Source organism: Girardinichthys multiradiatus, chromosome 20 (assembly GCF_021462225.1).
Source record: "Girardinichthys multiradiatus isolate DD_20200921_A chromosome 20, DD_fGirMul_XY1, whole genome shotgun sequence".
NCBI lineage: Eukaryota > Metazoa > Chordata > Actinopteri > Cyprinodontiformes > Goodeidae > Girardinichthys > Girardinichthys multiradiatus.
The window spans coordinates 24,617,035-24,640,516 of NC_061812.1; the positions used below are offsets into that span (position 1 = coordinate 24,617,035).

The 23,482-nt window shown below is 40.5% G+C and overlaps 5 protein-coding genes across 5 annotated transcripts in view; 3 read left to right on the plus strand and 2 right to left on the minus strand.

The window, feature by feature from the left end:
* Positions 1-54: 54 nt before the first annotated feature.
* On the plus strand, positions 55-11,089 carry sxph (saxiphilin). Its single transcript, XM_047348012.1, has 17 exons — positions 55-197; positions 2,180-2,343; positions 2,517-2,616; positions 2,707-2,883; positions 3,081-3,243; positions 3,339-3,403; positions 4,647-4,804; positions 4,920-5,106; positions 5,195-5,343; positions 5,431-5,521; positions 6,396-6,443; positions 6,531-6,713; positions 6,868-7,015; positions 8,287-8,369; positions 8,465-8,649; positions 9,959-10,145; positions 10,247-11,089. Exons 1-17 carry the CDS (start codon positions 143-145, stop codon positions 10,288-10,290), a joined length of 2,187 nt encoding a protein of 728 aa, XP_047203968.1. The 5' UTR covers positions 55-142; the 3' UTR covers positions 10,291-11,089.
* Positions 11,090-12,025: 936 nt separating this feature from the next.
* Positions 12,026-15,500, plus strand: sirt4 (sirtuin 4). Its single transcript, XM_047348556.1, has 4 exons — positions 12,026-12,580; positions 12,675-13,159; positions 14,476-14,770; positions 14,855-15,500. The coding sequence occupies exons 2-4, from the start codon at positions 12,675-12,677 to the stop codon at positions 15,005-15,007; spliced, it is 933 nt and encodes a 310-aa protein (XP_047204512.1). The 5' UTR covers positions 12,026-12,580; the 3' UTR covers positions 15,008-15,500.
* A 1,141-nt stretch (positions 15,501-16,641) lies between these two features.
* Positions 16,642-17,500, minus strand: c20h1orf74 (chromosome 20 C1orf74 homolog). Its single transcript, XM_047348557.1, has one exon. It carries the CDS (start codon positions 17,476-17,478, stop codon positions 16,687-16,689), a length of 792 nt encoding a protein of 263 aa, XP_047204513.1. The 5' UTR covers positions 17,479-17,500; the 3' UTR covers positions 16,642-16,686.
* A 141-nt stretch (positions 17,501-17,641) lies between these two features.
* Positions 17,642-19,840, minus strand: tomm6 (translocase of outer mitochondrial membrane 6 homolog (yeast)). Its single transcript, XM_047348559.1, has 3 exons — positions 19,709-19,840; positions 17,807-17,939; positions 17,642-17,694 (listed from the first exon to the last, which is right to left on the minus strand). Exons 1-2 carry the CDS (start codon positions 19,801-19,803, stop codon positions 17,843-17,845), a joined length of 192 nt encoding a protein of 63 aa, XP_047204515.1. The 5' UTR covers positions 19,804-19,840; the 3' UTR covers positions 17,642-17,694; positions 17,807-17,842.
* A 116-nt stretch (positions 19,841-19,956) lies between these two features.
* LOC124857340 (ubiquinol-cytochrome-c reductase complex assembly factor 2) overlaps positions 19,957-23,482 on the plus strand; it is a 28,760-nt gene continuing 25,234 nt past the window's right edge. Inside the window, exon 1 of the mRNA XM_047348558.1 lies at positions 19,957-20,101. Within this exon, the coding sequence (XP_047204514.1) occupies positions 19,964-20,101 (138 nt within the window). The 5' untranslated portion in view covers positions 19,957-19,963. The remainder of the gene's footprint in view (positions 20,102-23,482) is intronic.

Consider the following 23,482-nt stretch of genomic DNA (forward strand, 5'->3'; position numbering starts at 1 on the left):
CTTACGCAATAGATTTTCTCTTCTTTTGGTACGTATCAGCAGCTCTGATCCTTTGGAAAATCAGTGCAGGAAAATTCAGAGTTGCTCTCTGCTGGCCACGCTGCGGTCATCTCTCTGAACATTTGATCTACAGCAGCTTAAAATGAAAGGATTGCACCATGTTTTACTCTTTGTCTTCTTTGCTTGTTGCGTCAGCGGTAAGTACTTGTTCCTGAATTATTTTTGCCATTATTTAGAGCTGATATTTACCCTCATTGGGATGACGATGGCCTGATAAAACATTAGTGTAGAAAATCATGGACTGTCTCTTTTGTTAATTAACAGTTGGGCTTGTGGGACAACTTTACAGTAAGGCTTCCCTTATAAATGATTAATAAACAGTTGATAAACCAGTTACTGATATTTGATATTTGCCCCCTTACAGATTGTTTCTGTTTTTGCTTCTTTGTTACACTTTCAGATCATCAAACTAGTTTTTATATTAGACAAAGACAACATGAGTAAATCCAGAAGTCTTCAAATGCTGATTTAATTAAGAGTGTGGCAATATAACTTCCCCTCATGTTAAATCACAAATTAACTGTGCTTAACCACATTTTCGCACAGCTGAGTCCAATTTTACTGACTACCCCAAGGTCTCTTTTCTGTAAGACCAGACGAATCAATCAATTAGAACCTGTTTGACAACGTGAAGTAGGCATAAAGATGTACATTGATGACGAATAATGTCCTGATCTGAGAAACAAAGTCGCTGACATCTATCAGTTGTCTGGAAATGGTTGCAAAGCCACTTCTAAAGTTTTTGGACTCCAGTGAACCACACTGATGGCCATCGTCCACAAATGAAGAAAACACGGAACGGTGGTGGACCTTCCAAGGAGAGGCCAGCTTCCCAAAATTACTCCCAAGAGCATTTCAACCACTCATTCAGGAAGTCATAAAATAACCCATAAAAGCATCTAAACTGCTGCATACTGCACCTGCCTTAGTTAGGATCAGTGTTCATTATTCAGCAAAAAGAATGAGACAAAAATGGCATCCATGCAAGAGTTCCAAGGCGACTGCTGACTTGAAAGAACATGCAGGACCAGAAAAACGTTTTGATGTGCCCCAAGATGTTTGGGAAGATTTTCTGTGTACTGATGAGATCCGGTCACATGTAGTCGTGCTACATGTGACCTAAAAACCAACACAGCTTTTCAGAAAAAGAACATCACACTGACAGACAGTCTTGGTGGTGGTAGTATGATTGTCTGTGGCTGCTTTGTTGCTTCAGAACCCAGACAACTTGCTGTAATTGATGGAACCATGAATCTTTCTCAGAAAATCCTGAAGGAGATCATTTTGTGTTCTTGAGCTTAAGTGCACTTGGTTAGACAGCAGGACATTGATCCAAAGAGCACCAGCAAGTCCACCTTTGAATGGTTCAAAAAGACATGAAGATTTTGGAGTGACCTAGTCAAAGTCTGGATTTAAATCCAAATAAGATGCAGTGGTGTGGGTGTCATGTGGCTCATTTGTTGAGCACGAGAACCTTGTGCTGGGTCTAAAGCGCTCAACGCAGTTGTCCCAGGTTCGTTTCCTGCCTGTCCTTTACCTCCTATCTGCCCTACTTCCTGTCTAGATACTCATGATCAAAGACTACTAGTAACAAAAAAACCTTTAAAAAAAGATGCAGTGACTTGATCTCTAGCTGGTCATTGATGGTCAGAAACCCTCCAGTGGGCCAAAACTCCTCAGTGATGTAAAGGATTCATGGCCCGTTATGGCAAATACTTGGTGGCAAAATCAGTTATTAGATTCAGAGCAAAATTAGTTTTGTCACATATGACCAAACTGGTTTGGATAGCCATTCCATTAATAAATTATATCATCATTTAAACAACTTTTTATATTTACTCAGGTTAACTAGAAACATTTTATATCAACATTTGAAACATTTAAGTGTGACAGAAAAGCAGAAGCAGAATCTGTAAAGTGGGTAAATATTACACTGTAAAGTAATATAGCTTTCATAGAAACTGGCTTATTAACTATTAGTTATTTATAATGGTACTCTTTTGTTAAAATGGTACCTTTGAGTCCATGTTTCTTAAGCTGAGGCATCCTTAAAGTTAACCAGCATTCAACAAGAATCATGTTACCTCATTAGCTTTTAAAACTGTTGCTCATATGACAGCCAAGAAGATGCGCTGGTGCACCGTCTCAGATCCTGAACAGAGGAAGTGTGCGGAGCTGGCCAAAGCTCTGGTGGCAGTGCTGCCTTCAGCAGCTATTGCGGCTTTTGCCAGGCTGTCATGCGTGCGAGCATCCAGCACAGCTGACTGCATTGATAAAATCAAGGTGAGTCACATTTTTATTGTTTTACACCTGTTACTGTTGCCTCTAACCTAATTTTTATAAGGTAAGGAGTGTTTATGAAATAGTTTTTGAAAGAAATTTGAATTAAAAATTGAAAACAACTGGCTTTTAATTACCGTATTTGTTAAGTTAAAGCTGCCGCTCCTTGTTTTCAGGCAAACCGTGCAGACATAGTGACATTAGATGCAGGAGAAGTTTATTCTGCTGTGAAGCAGTTTGATCTTGTTGCCGTTGCTAAGGAGGTTTACACTGACGGTAAGGTCTGTTTTACCTTCCTGACATATTTCGTGGTGTTGACTCTCCCTTACTGAGGTCTGAAAAGTTTATTTGCTGTTTTATCTGCAGGAGGCTGCATCCTGTCAGTTGCTGTGGTGACCAACAAGAGTTTGGACATACGGTCCCTGCGGGGCCTCAGGAGCTGTCACAGCGGGGCCCGATATACCACTGGGTGGAGCCTCCCGCTTGGGTTTCTGCTGTCCAGGAGCTTCCTGAGCTGGAGCAAGGAGAATCCTCTCAGTCAGGGTGAGGATATAGTCTTCATGGTCCTTCCAACAGGGTTCCTACGCAGTCTGGAAATATCCATCCATCCGTCCTTCCTTCTTTCTTTCTTTCTGAACTTCATTCCTTCCTTCTGAACTTCCTTCCTTCAAACTTTAGGAATTTAAGTAATAAAAGTAGGAAACTAACATAAAAAATGCCTCTTTTCTTCTCTCTCCCAGATGTAAGTTCCTTTTTCAGAGCCAGCTGTGTTCCCGGAGCTGCCACCATGGCGTCTCCTCTGTGCGCTCTGTGCCAAGGCCAGAAGTCTTACATTCGCCAGAAGAATTATTTCTGTGAGACGTCACACAGTGAGCCTTTCTACAACAACCAGGGAGCCCTTAGGTCAGCCTGAACAAGACTTACATGATTTAAAAGGAAAGTGACCATTAGACGTATTAGTAAAAGGTTTTCATTGCTTCTTATTTGGTTTGGTACAGATGTCTCCGGAGAGGTGCCGGTGATGTTGCATTTGTGGACCACTTAGCTCTTGAAAGTTTTGATGGTAAGCTCTACAACCTATTTGTCTTTTATTTTACGTAGTTACTTTCTGGAAGTTCAAAACTTTTCCTTATTTACTGATGGCCGATTGCATTAGATAATAAACAAACAACTAATACACCAAAAACTGCATTTCCGATCAAAACGTCTTAAAATGACAAAATTAGAAGCTGTTCAGAGGTCATCTTTCATTCTCCTCACTAAAACAATAGAGAAACATATTCATATTTCTGTATACTTTAACGAAGGTACTTGTTCACGTAAACAAATTAGGACACTAAATATTCAGTTCTTTAAAAAGAAACATTCACATGTTGATATCTTGTTTATTTATCTTTGAAAAAGAAAGTGATTTAAATTCACTTAAATAAAATAAAAATAAACAAATAGTGTTTTTTAGCTCAGGAAGATGTTAGGACACCCTACCCCCTAATAGCGAGTGTTACCTCCTTTGACTAAAATAACTGGAGAAAGACTCTTCTTGAAGTTTAACCCACTCCTCACTTTCAGCTGTGAGATGTTTGAGGGGTTTCTTGCTATTCGTCTGTTTCACCCAACAGCATCTCTATGAGATTGAGCTCTGGGCTTTGACTCAGCCCAGAACTTTCCATTAGTCATGTTCCAGAGTCCAGTTCTGCTTCAGCTTTAAGTTTTCACAGATGGTCTCATACTTTCCTTAAGCACCGACTGGTGACTCCGCAGAAAGTCGGTGACCTTTGCAAATGATTGGCCTCAGGATTCGTTAAATTTAACAAACCGCAACGGCTGCTCCAAGCAATAAATGCATAAGTGACCTGACGGGATGAACATAGATGTGTCTAAACTTGTGATGTTTTCAGATTTTAGGGTTTTGGATAAAGATTTGGTACAAGAAACAAAATATTCTCCTTTATTTAATTCACAATCATAGGTGTTCAACTCCAGTCCTTGAGGGCTGGTCCTGCAACGTTTAGTTGTGTCTCTCTGTCAACACACCTGAATCACATAATTAGGGCATTAGCATGACTCTGGAGATCTTGAGTGATTAAGGAGGTAATTCAGTCCTTTGATTCAGATCTGTTGGATTTAGGAGACACCGGCCCTCTAGGACGGGAGTTTGACACCCTTGTTCTAAATGTAACAAATGGTGTTAAGATGCATAAGGTTAATCAGCTCAATTAAAAAAAAAAAAAAAGGCTTGAGGGTTTTAATAATTGTATAAAAAAAAAACAGAGTAACAAAAAGTTTTGTCTCGTCTGTTTTGTCAGAGAGTGAGCAGGACAGTTTCTGGTTACTGTGTCCTGATGGCACCCAGGCCTCTCTCAGCCACTACAGAAGCTGTAATCTGGGCCGTGGGCCAGGAGGAGGAATGGTCACCAGACACAATTTTCGCAAGGTTGTCCGCAAATTTGTATCAATTGTGCAGGTAAATATGTGGATGTGTTTTCATGTTTTTGCTCTGAAACACCCATCGTCTTGTTCTCCAGTCTTTGGTCAACCTCAGCAACAGTACAAAGTTGTTTTTAAATCAAATTCTTCAGAAGCAGTTTGGTCGACTAGGAAAAGAGAGGCAGCGCTTCCAGCTCTTCAACTCATCTCTTTCTGGGGAATCGGACCTTCTCTTTCGGGATGCGACGGATAAACTGGTTGTTCTGCCAGACAACATGGACGTCAGCCAGGTGATGGGGCTGGATTACATTGCACTCCTCAAAGGTCTCGGCCATGAAGGTGCTTCCGAGCAGTCCAAACTTTCCAGAAGTGAACAGGATTTAGCTGTTATGGCGACTCCATGTGAATTAGTGGTTTGTGTTTACAGGAAGCTCTCTGCAGGACAGCGTTGTGCGCTGGTGCTGCATCAGCTATGCTGAGCAGAAGAAATGCGAGCGGTGGGCTCTCAGCATAAAGTCCGACCCGCTGGTGTGTGTCAAGGCTGTGTCGATGCGGGACTGCATCGAGAAAATCAAGGTAGGTCATCCGAATCACACGGTATGGAGACTTTTAACCCAATCTGGGATGCAAAGGTAAAAAAAAATACTTATATGTTTACCTCAGAGGGACGAAGTGGACGCCGTCTCGCTGGATGCAACGCACACATTTATCGCAGGAAAATGCGGCCTTGTTCCAGTGGTCACAGAATATTATGGTAACGCTGTAATAAGGCATCAACTTTGCTGTGACCATTAATGACTTATTGGTTATTTTTTTGAACTACTTGACAATTTCCTCTTTCTGTCAGAAAATGCGTACAAATATGAGTTATTTTAACTTCAGGGTTAATGTGCCGCCCCCTGACTTAAGGACACTCTGCTTGGGGAGCCATTTCGCCCATATTAAAAACCTCAGAATAGTACAGGGAAAAATATTCCCATACTAAGTAGAGAATTTAAATATATTTGTATTTTTAAGATTTTATTCCCTGTACCATTCTGTGGTTTTTAATATGGGCGATTTTGCTCCCTGCCCAGTGGGCGGCACAGGCACTCAAAAAAAGGGTTACTTTTCAGTTGGGCCCCAAACAACTTTTCTATTGCTTGTTTTCTAGTCCAGGTAATGTTGAGTGAGTGAACATAAAGTCGCCTGATTCACAACTTCTGTCTTGATACTTAGTTAAAGAGCTGTTTCACTGTTAAGGACTCATTTGAATATTTTAAATTTTAAATACTCAGAGGGATCAAACCTAAACTTGATCATATTACCTTAAAACACAATGAGATTCACAAAACCCTCTTTAAACTACATGTAAAAACTCAAAAAAGAAGATTTTCTTTTATTTTATTTAGCATTAGGACAACCTTAGATTGAGATTAGCTTAAACACTGCAGTATATAAACTGGTCAGACCTAGTGTAACTGGTTAGACCTTGTATGACTCATCAATTTCATGATTTTTGTTTAGTTTTGTTCTGTTTGTATTTAAAATGCCCTGTGTACTGTTGTCAGGTGTGGCAATGATTGAATCATTGTGTAGTTTTGGTGTTTATAAATTGATATATATATTTTTTTTTTGCATTTTCTCAGGAAGTGAATGTGTTCCTGCTGAAGGATCTGCTCACTTAGAGATAGATGGTAGGATGAAGACAAGCAGCCGGTTATTTTTCTGCTGATGTGAATGCCATCTTCACATTGAAACCACCACTGCCTGTCCCCCTTCAGAGTTGCCCTCGGCTGTGGGTGTAGCTGTAGCAAAGCGTTCCAGCAGGAACGTATTCATGGGGAATCTGGGAGGCCGCCGCTCATGTCACGGCCACATGTACAGCCCGGCTGGCTGGCTGCTGCCTTACAGACACACGTTAAGCATGGAGCATAACAGCAGTGCCCCCTGTGATCCAAACCATGGTACACTTTTTCAAATCTCTTCTTAGCTCTCAACTTTCTGACCTTTGCTCCTCACTCAAGTGATTGCTTCTCACTTCCCCCTTAATCCAATGTTTTTTTCTGTTTTGTTTTTAAGTCCTCATTGACTGCAGTCTGCTGCTTTATGTTTGTACAGTATACAGTACAGTGTTTTGGAAAGGCTGTCTCCCTGGATCTCAGGGGAATCTGTGCAAAGTGTGCATGGGAGGCACAGGCAAGGCAGCGACCAAACGCTGCACCGACAACCACAATGAGCGTTACTATGGAAACATGGGTGCCTTAAGGTACATGGGTGTCCTGGTTTAGTAGATTTATAATTAATTTTAATCTAGGTGTATTTGCCCTCTGTGAACTAAACATATGAATCATTTTTAAGTAATTTTTCTGGCCACGGTAAAGATCTGTAAAGAGCCCTAAAATAAATTCATCATTTATTGTAGAAACATAACTTCACACCAAAGAATTAAGAAAATCCATTTTTTAATCTAAGAAAATTTGATAAGGGGTGAAAAAATTAAAATTTTCAGGTTTCTTTTACAAAACCACTAGTCCCTAACGTATTGGCACCATAATTATTATTATAAGTATAACTGAACTTTTTTAATTAAGTTGTCTTTTAAGGACAGGTCAATAAAATCAATAATTTTCTTTTTCCCTGGAGTACAAATATACCATGACTGAATTCTCTTAGCCACTCTTCAAAACAGGAATGATTAGAGAACATGCTGATCAAGTAAGAAGATGTGTGCTGTGTTATCTGCAGTCAGAACAATAACTGAAAAATGTTTAAACAACAGGAGCTGTGACAAACAAAGCTGGATGAGGACTCTTGCCACCATGCACTGTGAACTGAATGATGGAGAACTACAGAGTGACATCTTGGGGTCAACAAATCTATGTAACAACCATCAGAGGCTATATGCCAGTTGTTTGGGAAATATGGCAGGAAACAGGATTTGTGTCCTAGTATTACAAACAAAAGCACGTGGAGTTTGCTAAACTCTGTTGTGTGCTTTGGTCAGATGAGACAAAGATTGAACATTTCAAAAGCAAACACAACCCCCTTAGAGCCTTGCTATTCAGTCTGGCCAAAAAGTATGGCAGGATCAATACAGAAATGGTTCACCTGAGACTAAATCAACATGGGCATCTCAGTCTCCAGACCTAAATTCTGTAGAAACCTGTGGGGTGAAGGTAAGAGAACAAAGCATAGTCCAGGACCCTGGACTGTGGAGGATCTAGAGAAGTTATGCAAAGATCCCTCTCTCTGCCTGCTCCAGCCTTGTGAATAGGCTGAAAATATGCAGCACTTTTCTAATCATGCCCGCCACTCAAAGTGGTTTTACAGCAGAGCTACATCCACCTGACCGCAAACTTATGACAGCTTGATTTTTTTCTACTCTTGTCATTGTAAGATTATGCTACTACAATAAAAAATATATATTTTATGACTCTGTTAGAGCAGCCAATAAGTTTGGAGGAAGCTATAGTTTTATCCTTGTTTCAGTATTTATCCCAAGATAGTGATTTGGTCCATTTGGATGTTATTGTTCAGGTGCTTGGTTGGAGATCCAAGCGGGAAAAGCTACGGTGATGTGGCCTTCCTCGAGCACCACAACCTTCTTACAAACATCCTTGGTGACGTATTATTAAAGACACTACACAAACATCATGTACGTATGTAGCTTTACAAACTAACTGATCTTGTGTTCTATGGGTTATTTTATCACTAGGTTTGAATTCTAGCAGGTGGGCAGAGGGGTGGACACAGTCTGATTTTGAGCTGCTGTGCGTTGATGGACATCGAGCTGCTTTGTCAGAGTGGGAAAGTTGTAACTTGGGAGCCATCCCCCCAAATAGCATCATGACACGGCCTGTGCTAACATCAAGGGTGTATGACTTCCTCATGAAGTCGCAGGTCAGTAATTTTTTATCATTAAATCTCATTCATTTTAATCCCGCTTGGAGGACTAACTCATCAGGTGCTCCTTAAAACACTAGAGGCAAATCTAACTCTACATCGTGCTGGTTGTTTAGCCTTCATTGTGTACTTTTGCTTATTTACCTAAAGAAATAATTGATTCTATAAGATATTAATATGATCAAAATTTGGAGGAATTTTGAAATAGTACAGCAATTAACCTTTAAATAAAAAAGCCATACTAAATTGACTTCAGCCCCCTTAATTTTGATGCCCTTAAATAAAACCAGTTGCGTTCAAAAGTCGCCTGTGTGGTTTGGAGGAAGGTGCTCTGGTTAGATGAGAATAAGATGTAACTTTTGGCCTACATGCCAAAACTACTGCACCTGACCCTGTACACATCATTCTCATTTATTCTGGTGGCAGCATCAATCTGTGGGCTTACTTGTCTTCATCATGGACAGGGAGGCTGGTCAGAGTTGATGCATGGAGCTAAATACAGAGCAATACTGGGGGGGAAAAAAACTGTTAGAGGCTGCAAATGGCTTGAGACCAAAGCAGATTTTGACCTTACAGCAGGACAACAGCCAGAGCTATAATAGAATGTTTTAGATCATAAATATGAGTTAAAATGGCCCAGTCAAAGTCCTGACCCAAGGTGAATGAAGAGACTGTGGCAAGATTTGAGGGTTGGTGTTTAAAGATGCTTTTCAACTAATTTGACCTAGTTTACGCTATTTTAAAAAGAAAAATGAGGAAACAATTAGGTGTAGATGTTCGAAGCTGTTAGAGAACCACCCCAAAATACTAGGACATGTAATACATGCGAAAGGTGGCACTGCATTACTAGTTTTTTTTTTTTTTATCAGTTAAAAACCATATTTTATTTTCATGCAACTTGAAACAATTGGTACCGCCGTTCCCTTGCGGCAAAAAGGTCCTGTGTGCAAATCCTGGCCTAGGGTCTTTCTGCATGGAGTTTGCATGTTCTCCCATGCATGGACATTCTATAGGTACTCCAGCTTTCTCCCACGGTCCAAAAATATGACTGTTAAGTTAATTGTTTTCTCGAAATTGCCTTCAGGTGTAAGTGTGTGGGCATGCATGGTTTCCGTGTGTGTCTGTGTCTCTGGCCCAATGACCGCTGGAGATCGGCACCAGCCCTTAGCAACCCAGCAAGGACAATGGATGAGGGAATGGCTGTTTCATTTTCCTATCACTCTACAATTGTGCACTACTTTGTGTTGATCTATCACATATGCGCTTTACGTTTGTTTCTATAAAACCTATTTATCTCTAATGGCAGGAAACATTGGCAGCTACCCAAAGCACAGAGTTCAAACTCTTTGAGTCTCATCAGTACGGAGAAAGCGATCTGCTGTTTAAAGATGCAACGCGGTGTTTTGTTCACACGAGCCACATGGATTACCGCTCCATTCTGGGAGAGGAGTTTTACGCTCACCTGGAGGCCGTCTTTAAATGCACACGCTCTGGTAGGAGCACCTGGACACACCAGCTGATTGTTGTGCAAGTCAGATTTTTCTTTCCCCCAAAGTGATAACTGCAACCTCTGTATTTGTTTTCCTCACGACAGATATCTTGGAGTTTTGTAACCAGGATGTATGCAGCATATTCTAATGGAGGAAACACATAAAAAGACATGTTTTTCTGAGCTTCTCAGATATTCAGTTCTTCATCCTTAAAAATGATGGGTTAATAAAGACTAGAACCCATGACACTACAGTGGTGATAAGACTGAACTGAAAGAAGCCATTGATTCTGCTTTCATAATGGGACACTTTCTAACTCGAAGTTATTCATCTTTCTATTCTTCAAATATGGAAAAAATATTTAATAAACATTTGAAGCCTAACAGCAAATGTTTACAGCAAAACAAGCTAGGTGACTGCATTATTGTCCGGGGTCCTATATGTGTGATTACAGAAAAGATACATAAATAATTGCCTTCGTTGGGTTTTCTGTAATGATACAGCATAAAAAATAAGTTTTGAACACATCAATGTTTCCCTCAGTAAAACAATTTCTAATGGGGCAATTGACATGACTTTAACACCATTTGTTGGTAAAACCTCAAGTAATCCAAACATACAAAGAAATCATGAGAAATACAGTAAGTCCATAAATTATGTGGAATAAAGTGCAATGACAGAGATATGTATTGAACAGAGTGTAGAAAAAATAGTTGCAAAGAGACCTAGAAAGCCAAGAAAACCGCTAAAATCTGTTGCTATTTAGAAAGCAATCCTACTCCTAAATATTGTCAATGCATATGGTTTAGTTATATAGTAACTGAGTGTGAAGGCATCACACAAGAAGCCTCTCATGATAGGCAGAAGGACCAAAGAGCTCTCTCAAAACCTTTGCAGACTTCTAATTGTACTAATTGTAAAATATAGTGATGGCTTATTTTTTATTTTGAAATGTTCTTCTATGCACCTTAACTGCACAAGACTCTACTGCTGAAGAAAAAGCACATTGAAGTTTTGGACAATCATTTAAATACTGGGAGTACATAGTCTGCTCCGCTGAGACTAAAACTGAGCTTTGTAGATGTCATTGCACCCACAAAGTATGGAGGAATAGCACAGCACATTTCCCCAAAAGCACAGTAGCAACATTGATGTGTGGAGGTGGGAATGTCACAGTGTGGGTCTGCTTTTGAGCATATGGTTCTGGCAGATAATGAAACCGAATGAAGGATGAGTGGTAAAATTACTAAATATTATCTATAAGAATCTGGATTTTTCTCCAGGACGATGATCCCAAACACACAGCCAAGGAATCTTTCAGTTGATTCCAGACAAGGAAAAAAAACAGCCAGTATGGGTCAGTCAATCACCAGACTTGAGTCCAAATGAAACTCAATAGATAGAACTGAAGATCAGAGTGCATAGATGACATGCATAGAGCCTGAAAACATTTTATGTGGAACAATGGACCAAAATCAAATTTAAGCAATCCATGCAAGTATGTTCCTCTATGTTCTTCTCCATACGGAAGATGTCTTAAAAAAAGATTTTCTTATAAATACATTCAGTGTATTCAATACTTATTTCATCTGCTTCACTACTTTATAACACAGAATCTTTTGACCTATTAAATGTGGATTGCTTGGGCTGTTACCAAACTTATTCTCCTGGATTCTACTAGAGGGCTTATTACTTGTAACAGTGGTATAATGTGCGACAAAGTTATTGTTTTGTTCTGGTCTAACTTGATTATTAGCATATTCTTTTTGAACAAATTTAAAACCCTAAGCCAGTTACAACTCCCAGATTCCAGAACATCTGGAGTTCTGGAGTGACCCGAAGAGCACTATCCCCACACTTAAGCAAGGGTGTGAAAGCATTATACTGTGGGTCCATCTTCTGATATGGGTCAGGGGTTGGTTAGCATGACAATAACCACCAAGGCAACAGTGATTTAAGAAGGATATTATAGTGATGAAGTGTGCTATAGCTAGTCTGCAGATAGCCTGTTGGAAAATTTACCAAGAAACCTCAGAATTACAGAGTTTCTGCCATGAGGGGTGGGACAAAATCCTTCCTGAGATGTTTGCAAATCTGGGGACCAACAACAAAAAACATCTTAATGCTGTGCTTGCCGATTTAAGTTTCTTCCACCAAGAACCAGATCATGTTCCTTTTCACTTAATGACATGCAAATAAATTATTATTATTATTATTTTTTTTTTTACAACTTTAATGTTTCCTGTTAACAATTTAGCTACAACTCCCAGACTTCTGTGCGGCTGTTTGGTGTTACATTAAAATAGGTACTTCCTGTGTTTGCAGACTGAACTGAAAGGTTTCCATGTTATATCAGCTGGTTCTGGTTATACATGTTATCTAACAAAGCTACAAACACTTTACTGTAGATTAGTTAGATTGTTTTACTCATTCATAAGGTAAAGTTAGTAATTGTATAAATATCTGCGTGTTACTTGGTTACACTTTGTTGTTACTGACGCTTTAAACTCTTTAAAATGTGCCCCCGTTCAGATGCGGCTGCCGCTGCGCCTCTTCCCTCCTCTCCCCGCTCCTGTCCGGACAGCCTCCTCTGTCCCTGCGGGGAAGCTCGACTTCGTCCCCGCTTGCAGCACGACGGATGCCCGCTCTCTGGAGCTGCTACAGGACTTCGTCTCCCGATTCAGACGGTTATTAGTCGTCACCGGAGCGGGTCTATCTACGGAGTCGGGCATCCCGGATTACCGCTCGGAGGGTGTCGGGTTGTACGCCCGCACCGACAGAAGACCCATGCAGCACCTAGAGTTCACCGGCAGCGCCGGGTCCCGCCAGAGATACTGGGCCAGAAACTTCGTGGGGTGGCCGCAGTTCTCCTCCCATCAGCCCAACTGTGCCCACCGGGCTCTGCGGAGCTGGGAGGACAGCGGGAAGCTGCACTGGTTGGTCACCCAGAATGTGGACGCTCTCCACTCCAAGGCAGGACAGAGACGGCTCACAGAGCTCCACGGCTGCGCCCACAGGTGAGGAAACACGCTGAGGGACAGGATCTAATAACAAACAGTGGCCAGTGTAATTCTTAGTGCCTTGGAAAAGTATTCAAACCCCTTAAACCTTTCCACGTTTTGTTATAGCTACAATCATTAGTGTATTGTATAAGCATGTAATGAGATAGACCAACACAGTGTAGCAACATTGTTAATTGAAACAACACATGGTAATAAGATATTTATAAATATAAATCTGAGAGGTTTGTTATGGATCTGTATTGGGGCCCTTGTAGGATTAATAAAGTATTATTGAATTAATTCAGTTTTTTATAAAACAATCCTTTACCTCAATTAGTGTTACAAGACCTATGAAGCAAGTCTATACCAACAGAAATTATTCTTTGCAATAAGCTCAAACTAGATCACATTAGATGGAATGCCTTTGTGCATCTTGCCGTCGATTTATAGTTTGATTTAGGTGTGGACTTTGACTGGACCAGGTTATCACATGAATATGCCTTGATCTAACGTATTCCATTATAGCTCTAGCTGTATGTTTATGGTTGTTACCCTGCTGGAAAATGATCCGTCGCCACAATCTCAAACCATTTGCAGCCCCAAATAGACTTTCTTCCAGGTTTGTCCTGTGTCTAATGCCATCCACTTTGACCAGTGTCCCTGTCCTTGCTGGAGAAAAGCATTCCTTCATCATGATGCTGCCACCACCTTGCTTCAAAATGGAAATGGTTTAGGCCAAATAGTTTGGTGTCATGTAACCAGAGCACCTTTTTCCACATTTGCTGTGAGCCATAATGAATGGTTTGCAGTTGTGTCAAAGTCTTCCATTTCCTGGTGATGGATTGAACAGAGATCTATGAGATGTTGAAAGCTTGAGATGTTTTGTTTTATAAGCTAGCCCTAATTTAAACTTCACAAGTGGACTGTTTAAAGACTACGTGACTTCTGAGGGTGATTGGTTGCCCTGGATTTTATTAAGTGGTACCAGATTAAAGGGAGCCGAATATAAAAGCAAGCCAAACTTTTCAGATTTCTATTAGTAAAATATGTTCAAAACAGCTACTTTACACGAATCTTTCACATAAATAGCATACATCCCTATTAAATACAGCTATGTTTGTGGTTGTAATGTGACAAAATGTGAAACAGTTCAACTGGTTGAGAATGCTTTTGCAAAGCATGGCAGTTTTTGACTGATTTAAATGCATTTCTTTCCTACTGAAGAGTGTAGAGGAGTATTTTGAATGAACAGTATTTACAGCATTTAAAGAGTTGATTTCACTGCCATTTTGAAGATTTTCAGAGCCTGTTGTGTTTTTATATGTTCTTAGGGTAACATGTCTGGGCTGTGGTACCATCACCCCAAGGGAGGACCTACAGAGGCGGTTTTTGTCATTAAACCCAGATTGGAGCGCTCAGGCAGGAGCTGTGGCTCCAGACGGTGACGTCTTCTTAGAAGATGAGCAGGTCCTGAACTTCAGGGTCCCCTCCTGTGAGCAGTGTGGGGGGGTATTGAAGCCAGAGGTTACATTTTTTGGAGACACAGTGAACAAAGCAACTGTCCAATTTGTGCACAAAAGACTAGCAGAGGCGGACGCGGTGCTGGTTGTAGGGTCATCGCTGCAGGTATTACAAACATCTAACTCTTGCTTAAAGCCGTGTTTGCCCTCAGCTTTGCATTTAAAAACGCCTTCCTCTGTTGCTCTGCAGGTGTTTTCAGGATACAGGTTTTTATTGGCAGCAGGCGACAGGAAGATGCCGATCGCTATCCTGAACATCGGGCCCACCAGAGCGGATCACCTGGCGGAGCTGAAAGTGAAGGGCCGTTGTGGCGAAGTTCTGTCAGCCATCCAGCCCCTCTGATGCTATGTCATCTGTTGGAGTCATCTGTGCTCTGCTGACTAAAGCTACCTCAGATGTTATTAAATGATTATCAGGATGAGGTGATGTGAAGGCATCGGCTCCAGGGCTAAAACTACTATACTGTCAGCACTTCACACACTGCCGCAGAAAAACAGTTTCAGGAGTCCAACTTCTGTGTAACAGGAAGGCTCAAACTGTACTGTTTGGTTTGTTTCTGCTTGACTTCGTGCTGAAGGCAACGATGATTTATATGTTGCATCATCCCAGAGTCTGTTATTTATAGGTGCTGCTTTGAAATGAAACTAAATCATGTTTTTTAACGATGTAAAGGGTCTCACACTGCAAGATATTTGTAGAAGAGCAAGCTGTTGCAGAAATAAGAATAGTTTATTTGCAAAATGCAGTAAATATTAAAACATTACAGCTGTTAAAGATGGTTTATTTTAGCTGTTTGGTAAGTTATTTAAAACATTAAATATACTGTAGACTGGTGTCTTCTTTGAATCATGGCTGTGAAGCAGAAACTTTTGCACATTTTAATTTCAAATTTTTTCTCTTGATTAAAATTTTTACTTTGGAAATATTTTTCAAATTATAAAGGCTTTTAGCCAAAATGTTTTACGTAACCTTCAAGAGAAATTGATTGGACAAAAATTCTTTGGGCACTCAAGTAATTCAGTATAATTGACTCATTAAGGCCAGATGAATGTCTTCAGCATAAAAGTGATAAGAAATCTATTAATGATCTGCCCAGCAGGATGTTTATATAGCAAGAAAAAAGGAGTAGGCCCAAAACAGAGCCTTGAGGTACATCAGTAGATTAGTAGTCTACCACGATGTGGTTCATAGAGACGCAAAAGCTTCTATTTAAAAGGTAAGACCTGAATCCCTGCCGAACTATGAAGTGAAATATGAACAAACGAGAATAGTGAACTCGTTAGTGTCTGCTCCCATCATGTGTTGGAAAGGTTATAATTTTTGATATGCCTTTTTTTTGCCTACACACAAATGTGTCATTTATTAACTTTATGTTAAAGTTCTTAGGCACTTCTAAACTCATGTGCCCGCTTGCAAACTTCTAGGCGCTAATAACTAAATGGATTTAGACGAATTTAGGATCATCCTATTGTGGATGGATGTATTCCTTCCTCACCCAGTAAAATGATTTTAGATTGTTTGCAGCAACACTTAAAATGACTCATTTTTCAATTAGGACCTCTTTGTAGCTTAAAACGTGTTAACTGTCCACCTTACTTTTAAAAAGCACAAGTTTTTCTTGGCTGACAAACCTTTATGCTGAGAAGTACATCTTGTTCTTGAATTAGATGTCTACAATTAATCTATATGAATTCAACTTTTTGAATGACGTACTGTAGTAAATTAACTTCTTGATAATTAAGATGCACCAGATGGGCCGGTTCTGGTGTCAAATCCAAAGTAAAAAGACATTGAAATAGTAGAGGACATCATTTCAAACTGTTACATGTCTGTAATTTCAGTTAGAATATTCAGTGAGAATATTTTTGATTATTTGAGGGTTTGAATGAAACATTTAAAAGGAAATTTTTATGGTCTGGATGCAAACACTTCTGCATATGAAGAGCCTCAAATGGTGTAAAAAGACATAAAAAGCATCTAATTCCAGAGCATTTTATTTTAAACATAATCTTGTTATTGATTCACAGACAGATGGAGGGAAGAGTGACTGTGGACTGACTGATACTGAGGTCCTTTATGATGCCTTGCTGCTCAAATCTCTCCTGCAGCCTGAACTTCCAGTTCTCCAGCTCGAACCGAGTCTCCTCCTGCAGTGCAGCAGGGACGCTGAACGAATACAGACAGAATCTGTGGGCGATGCCGTCTGCCTGCCATGTTGCTGATGCTGTAACCACCGCCAGTGGCGTCATGGACAGACAGTTTTCAAAGCTCTTGGCCTGATCGAACCAGTAGGTGACTGGGTAACCCAGTATAAGACCAAACATGGTGCACAGATTCCAATCCTCACATTTCTCCTCAACATAAAGAGGTTTATCAACCTCATTGAGACGCTGAAACTCCTCCAGAAGGAGCAACAAATCTCCCATCATGCCTTTCAGCTGTCTTGTCTGTGCATCAAAGATGGTGGGCTTCTCCAAGGATGGGGAGACATCTACAACAGCAGGGCCACCATCGCAAATCATCTGCTCTAAATTCAACCTGAGGGTGTGTGTGTTGATAATAAGGCTGTTTCCGTTTAAATCCAGTGTGAGGAGGGATTCAGATATGAGCTGGAGAGACCGCAGGGAGCTCAGATACTGCTGGAGCTGCTGAGCACAGGCAGCGTTGCTGTCGTACAGGAGAGCGGGCTTCAGCCCCAGATCAACAGCCGAGACCTGAGCAGCAAGGTCCAGACTCTGAGCAGCGGAGAGACACTTTCTACCAGAACGCAGAGAGTTACGAGCTGCAGAGACAAAGAGGTCCTGAACTGACATGACTGCATGAAAACAAGTTAAAATAATTTAAAAAAAAGAGTCCTCTATTGGAGAGTTTGTGGCAAATGCAATCTGTGACTCAAAGAAAATAAGAATAGAGATGACACTTGTTTACAGGTCATATAAATAGGAGAAAAAGTGTAATGTAAACGAAGACATTTTGTTTTCCAAGTATTTCATCAAGTCCTTCGTTTCTTCTTTGTTGGTCCAAGACTCCTAAAAAAAATGTAAAAACAGAAATGTTTCAAGCAAATATATCTAAATGTATTAGCTTCTGGATTTTTTGCTTATACTTTTAGCTGTCCCCTAAAACAGAAAGCTCTCTCACCATCATCCTGTTTTTGGTCGGGATCTGCAGCTACGGTTAAGTCACCGGCTGGGGAGACATCAAGTCAAAATCTGAGAGGTTTCTGGCGACCCAGACTCCGGCAGCAAACAAACCAAGGTTAACCAGAAGATTCCTGAAACCAAGAAAACAAAGAATGAAGCGAACAGGACATAGATGCTGTTTTTTAGACTCTATATCTGAAGATTATTAAGCATGTACCCCTATTTTTAATAAATTCATCATTTTATTTCACGTCAACGCAGCAGACGTTTAACTGCAGACTGAAACCAACCCAGGATGTGCATCCTTCCTATACAGCTGCTGGAGATTAAGACACAACATCAGGACCACTGCCTAATATTGTGTTAGTCTTCTTTTCTGCCATCAAAACAAGCCGGACCCGTGGAGACATGGTCTCCACTAGACCAATGAGATTTTTCTGTGGTATCTGCTTGAAGTCCTGGAAGCTGGAGCTCCATAGACTGGACTTTCATTTGTCCAGCACATCCTACAGGCTGTCGATTGGATTGAAATCTGGAGAATCTGGAGGCCAAGTCAACATCTCACAACTCTTCCTCCAGCTCCTAACAAATTAACTCTGGGGAGGCGATGTTCACTCCCACTAACCGGTGCCATGGTGAAGAGAGAATTTTATGTTATTCAATTCACCTGTCAGTGGTCCTAATGTTATGCCTGATTTGCGTATGTGTTTACAGAAACAAACGCCATGACAAGCAGCAAGAAACACTTCTACTTACCAGGAATAACCAATACCATAGCAAAATCGGGCTGGACCTTTGAGCTGGACAAAAAATGTAAGAAATTATACCGATACATGCCCATAATGGTGTGTTGGAGTACATAACATGGTTACAAACACTATAACCAAGCGCATAAATGCACATGCATTTATCTATGAGATAATAATTATACTACATAGGTGTAGAAATAAATGAATTTAATTAAGATTGTATTGATCTCACAGTGGAGAAATTGTCCTCTGCATTTAACCCATCCTTTAGGGAGCAGTGGACTGCCATTGTGCGGCACCTGGGGAGCATTCAGGGGTCTTGCTCAGGGACCCAGAGTGGCAGGCTGTAGGATTCAAACCAGGGTACTTGTAGCCTCTCCAGGATGCAAATACCCTGCTCTCTAACCACTAGGCCATAACTGCCTCAAAGTCAGCTCTTCTGTTCCAGGAGAAGTCTATTTGTATGTTGTGCAAGCAGGGTTTCAGAGTATAATTTTAACTGGACAACTTCATATGTTTAGCACCTTAACTAATAATAATAATATTTTGTACCTGAGGCCATCAATCCCAGATGACTTCTCCATCATCACAGTAGCAGTAGATGTTTGTGGAACAGTTTTCAGGAGAGCAGTATTTTTTTTATTATTATTATTCCAGAGTAATATGTGAAAGCAATGTATAGAAATGTTTGATTATTTTTAAATAGACTCATCTCCAAGTGTATGGATGCGTTCGGGCTGCCTCAGAAATTGGACCTCAGACTTAGGAGTAATATCGCACCAGAATTAAAATTATTCTAATTCCAGATCGGAAACCAGGGAGATTTGCTAATTATTGTTTACTTCATATTTGAATGCATCCCAGTGGAAGGAGTTTTGGCAATAATCAGAAATCCCGATTTCCAAATAAAAATCAAAGGCATCATAACTTCCCCAGAATGAGAGAAAGTAGCACGGATATTATCATACTAGAATTTAAACACGTTAAGATGAATATATATTTCAGCTCTGGATTTACGCTCCAAAGACCTGACTAGCATTAGCATCGGTGAGCAGCACAAGGACAAATCCAGCAGCGTGAGCTAGCGCTAGCTGCGCCGCTAACCTCTGGACACAAACACAGCACAAAATGACAGTTTTACTCGTTCTCACCTTCTAAAGTCGTTTCGGTCTGTCGCAAACCGATATGTCGAGCTGATCCACTCAGTTACCCGGGATGGAGAACCCTTTTTCACGTTTCCGCTCATAGTGAGAACAGGAGGAGGACAGCGAGGAACGAACAAGGAACCACCGTAAATATGTATTTGGGAGAGGGGACGAGTTTAGTTGAGACACAACTACGGGTGCCCTAAAGAATTAAAACCTCGACCATCCCAGCTCGCGTCAGTAAATATTACATGACCAAAGATGTCCGCCACCAGGTACCGTCGGTTCTTGAAGCTGTGTGAGGAATGGCCCCGGGACGAGACCAAGAAGGGACGGGATCTGGGGACGTTTCTGCGGCAGAGGGTTGCTTCTGCGTTCCGTGAGGGTGAAAACACGCAGGTAGGTCAGCCCGACCGCCCCAAGACCTGAGCCAAGAAGATCAGTGCTAACAGAAGACGACCTTGTTTTTAGCATTAGTTATTGATGCCTGGGAAGCTTCTCTATTATTACTCTGACAGCACTGACATAACCTGAATCTATCTAGAAGTAGTAGAAAATAACTAATTCAAAAAATGACAAACAAATCTGTAACTATAATAGGGATTTCATATGTATTTCTAACATTTAACTTTTTTGAAATCTGTACAAATCCAACCTATTTATTTTAAGATTTTAAAAATAATAGTTGTTCAACTTTTATCCTAGAAATGTACTAATTAGCTGAACACATTTCCCTTGATAGGCTCTGCTAGGCTATCAGGTCAGGTAGTGAAAAATCAGCTTTATTTTCCACTGTTCATAAAATAAAACACAATGAAGAATTCCCACTATTTTCAGCCTTTAAACGCATCAACCAACAACATGTATTTGGAGACAATTTTTGTGTAAAACAAATTATATCAGAGAACCTGCAGCTCATGTTTTTCTCTTTTAATGAGTTTGAGTCCGTGGAAAAAAAGAATCTCAATAGTTCCAGATTCAAACCAGCAGGTCAGACTTCAAAGAAACCTGGAAATCGGTATCGGCCAGGAAAAACCTAATCTGTGCATCTGCACCAGATTTATTCCTGACAAGCAGAGCATGAGTGCATGGCATCTATATAATTAACTAATACTGAGTACAGTTCTTCGCAGGACTTATATTAGACTAGTGTTGAGTTATCAGGACCAGTCTTCGTCTTGTCTGGTTTTGGCTTGACTTGGTCTCAGATTAATTGGTCTTGACTACAATACTGCATTGCACAACCTGCTATTGCAATGGCAATTCATTTTTTATAAAATGTGCAGCCCTAGATTTCATAAGAATAGAAGTTAATAAATTACACATTGTGAGATCCTATATATGAAGAAAAAGGAAAAATAAATACAGAACTACTAGATGACTATCACACTAAAAAAACAGATTTTTTTCCCATGTTTATTAAATACATCAAAACCAAGAACCCCCACTATTTTCAGTCAAGAAACACATCAACACAAGCATGTACTTGAAAGCCCTGTTTTGAGCTTAGTGAAAATAAGGTTAAGGTTAGGGGCATAAGCTTTAAGGCATAAATGTGGACATGCTTATAATTGGGGCCTGCCATAGCATTGCATAGGAGAGCAGTGCATTGCATTGCGAAGCAATGCAATGCACTGCCTCCATGCAATGCATGGCAGGCACCTATTACTATTCACCTCTAAACTGGACTCTTTATTGGGGCCTGCCATAGCAATGCATAGGAGAGCAGTGCATTGCATTGCGAAGCAATGCAATGCACTGCCTCCATGCAATGCATGGCAGGCACCTATTACTATTCACCTCTAAACTGGACTCTTTATTTATTCTTTATTTTTCTTCCGCCTCCGTTAATGCGGCCCGAACCGCTGCGTGCACCCCCACAATATATACATCAAAACGACCGGCTCGGTCCCGTGAGGTGTGCTATTACTTTTATTGGCGTTTCGAGTTACTATGGCGACGTAATTAACGAAAAACCGAGCCCAAAATCCCCATAGGAATGAATGGAGTCAGGGGCGAAGAAATCCTCAAAATTCACTGTTTTTGAGGCTCTGCTGTATCGCCATACTTTCACCTAGAAACACAGTTTGACTTTCAGTTTGTAGGAAAATCCGACGGCTCTTCAGAAGTGAAAACGGTTTGTTGATAACTGCTACGGTTTCTATAAAATTAGACTCCAAGCGACACAAAGTTTGAGAGAAAATCACACTCTTAACAGTGGAGATGGCAGTTACTAGAGTGTAAAAAGAGGGGATTTTTTTTAGGAAAAATGAGTTTCAACTGGCACTCACGGCCACAAATTTCGCTCTACAGCCACAATTTTCGGTCAGATTGTAGGGCCGGGCCTCTGCTTTCACACAATAATTTCAAAATTGTTCTAAGTCTCATAGATTTCTGTCAAAACACCATCGATCGCCAAGAGTCAGTACATTTCTGTAGGCCTTCTCCCATGTATTTTCAATGAGAGCTTCACAAGTAATCCATGAGTGACACCATTTCTTTCCATAATCATATTTTATACTGTGAATGACATAGAGCTATGAAAATATCCATGATTGGGGACGAGGGATAGCTGTCGCCCACAGTTTAAAAAATTTTCAAATACCATGTACGGATTCCCAGATATTAGACTTTGTTCGGGAGCATGTTCAGGCATTTTTGCCTTTTTCTCCATTTTCCTTCTCTTTTCACCCAGTGTTTTGTCTTTAGTATTATATTTTCACTAATAAAGGATGAATATTAATGTTCCCCTGTCCCTTCTGATAAAAACGGTCCAATAATGATATCGATCGCCCCTACGGTTTCAGAGTTATGGCCAGTTGTTCGGGAGCATGCGCCTCCATGTTATAAAGCCTAGACCAGGGGAGACAGAGAGAGAGGTGCTGCGTGAGTGAGAAACAGCAGGTGTCAAGTTACACTGACGCTCTTTGCTGATTGGCTGATTCATTCCTCACTGTTCTATTTATAGCTCTGTGTATCTCCTACTGTATATGTCTGGATGGGATTCTGTCTTTCTTTCTGCCTCTCTGTGTCTCACACACCCACACACACTCACACACCCACACACACACACACAGACACACACACCCACACAAACACCCACACACACACACACAGACACACACCCACACACACACCCACACACAGACACACACCCACACACACATGCATGGATTACTATCTTTTTGAGGACTTTGCATTGACTTTCATTGATTTTCATTCATTTCTATGGCTTAAACCTGACCTGACCCCCTTTGACCATCTTCATAGGAGGCAACTACATGGCGGCCATGTTGTGTGGGGAACTTAAACAGCATGTACTGCTGTTCCAACATCCAGACAACAGTGATTAACCCTAAAGTGCAATTTCTTTCATCAACCCTCCATGCTTATTAATGATTATTTAAAGCTTATAATAACATACACAATGGTTTTACAATAGCAAGCATGTTCTATATAACTAATAGAAATAACCCAGACCTGACAGGAGAACCATGCTGGATTTTCAAAATAAGACAAAACATGCTCTACAAAATAATTGCCTTTAATTTTAAACTATAGAAAATTGCAGGACTGGTCTTAACACTAATGTTTGAGCTCAGCCAGTGTTGAAAATAGGACAGTGTTGGCCTTTTAAAATAAAGCTAACTGAAACTTTCTAAATAAAAGTCTCAATCTTTAATAATAACTAGTGATTGTACAAAAGAAGAAGAAAAATATTTCATTTTTCAAATATTTTTATGTAAGCTTGTATTGCTTTCGATTGCCAAGGATCTGTTC

Excerpts from the sequence above, each read along its gene's own strand:
- sxph (XM_047348012.1), top strand. The coding sequence starts at position 143 with ATGAAAGGATTGCACCATGTTTTACTCTTTGTCTTCTTTGCTTGTTGC. Across the intron at positions 5,522-6,395 it reads AGTGGTCACAGAATATTATG|GAAGTGAATGTGTTCCTGCT; the intron begins GTAACGCTGTAA and ends GCATTTTCTCAG. Across the intron at positions 8,650-9,958 it reads ACTTCCTCATGAAGTCGCAG|GAAACATTGGCAGCTACCCA; the intron begins GTCAGTAATTTT and ends CTCTAATGGCAG.
- sirt4 (XM_047348556.1), top strand. The coding sequence starts at position 12,675 with ATGCGGCTGCCGCTGCGCCTCTTCCCTCCTCTCCCCGCTCCTGTCCGG. Across the intron at positions 13,160-14,475 it reads CTCCACGGCTGCGCCCACAG|GGTAACATGTCTGGGCTGTG; the intron begins GTGAGGAAACAC and ends ATATGTTCTTAG. Across the intron at positions 14,771-14,854 it reads TTGTAGGGTCATCGCTGCAG|GTGTTTTCAGGATACAGGTT; the intron begins GTATTACAAACA and ends GTTGCTCTGCAG.
- c20h1orf74 (XM_047348557.1), bottom strand. The coding sequence starts at position 17,478 with ATGTCAGTTCAGGACCTCTTTGTCTCTGCAGCTCGTAACTCTCTGCGT.
- tomm6 (XM_047348559.1), bottom strand. The coding sequence starts at position 19,803 with ATGAGCGGAAACGTGAAAAAGGGTTCTCCATCCCGGGTAACTGAGTGG. Across the intron at positions 17,940-19,708 it reads GACCGAAACGACTTTAGAAG|GAATCTTCTGGTTAACCTTG; the intron begins GTGAGAACGAGT and ends TCTTGGTTTCAG.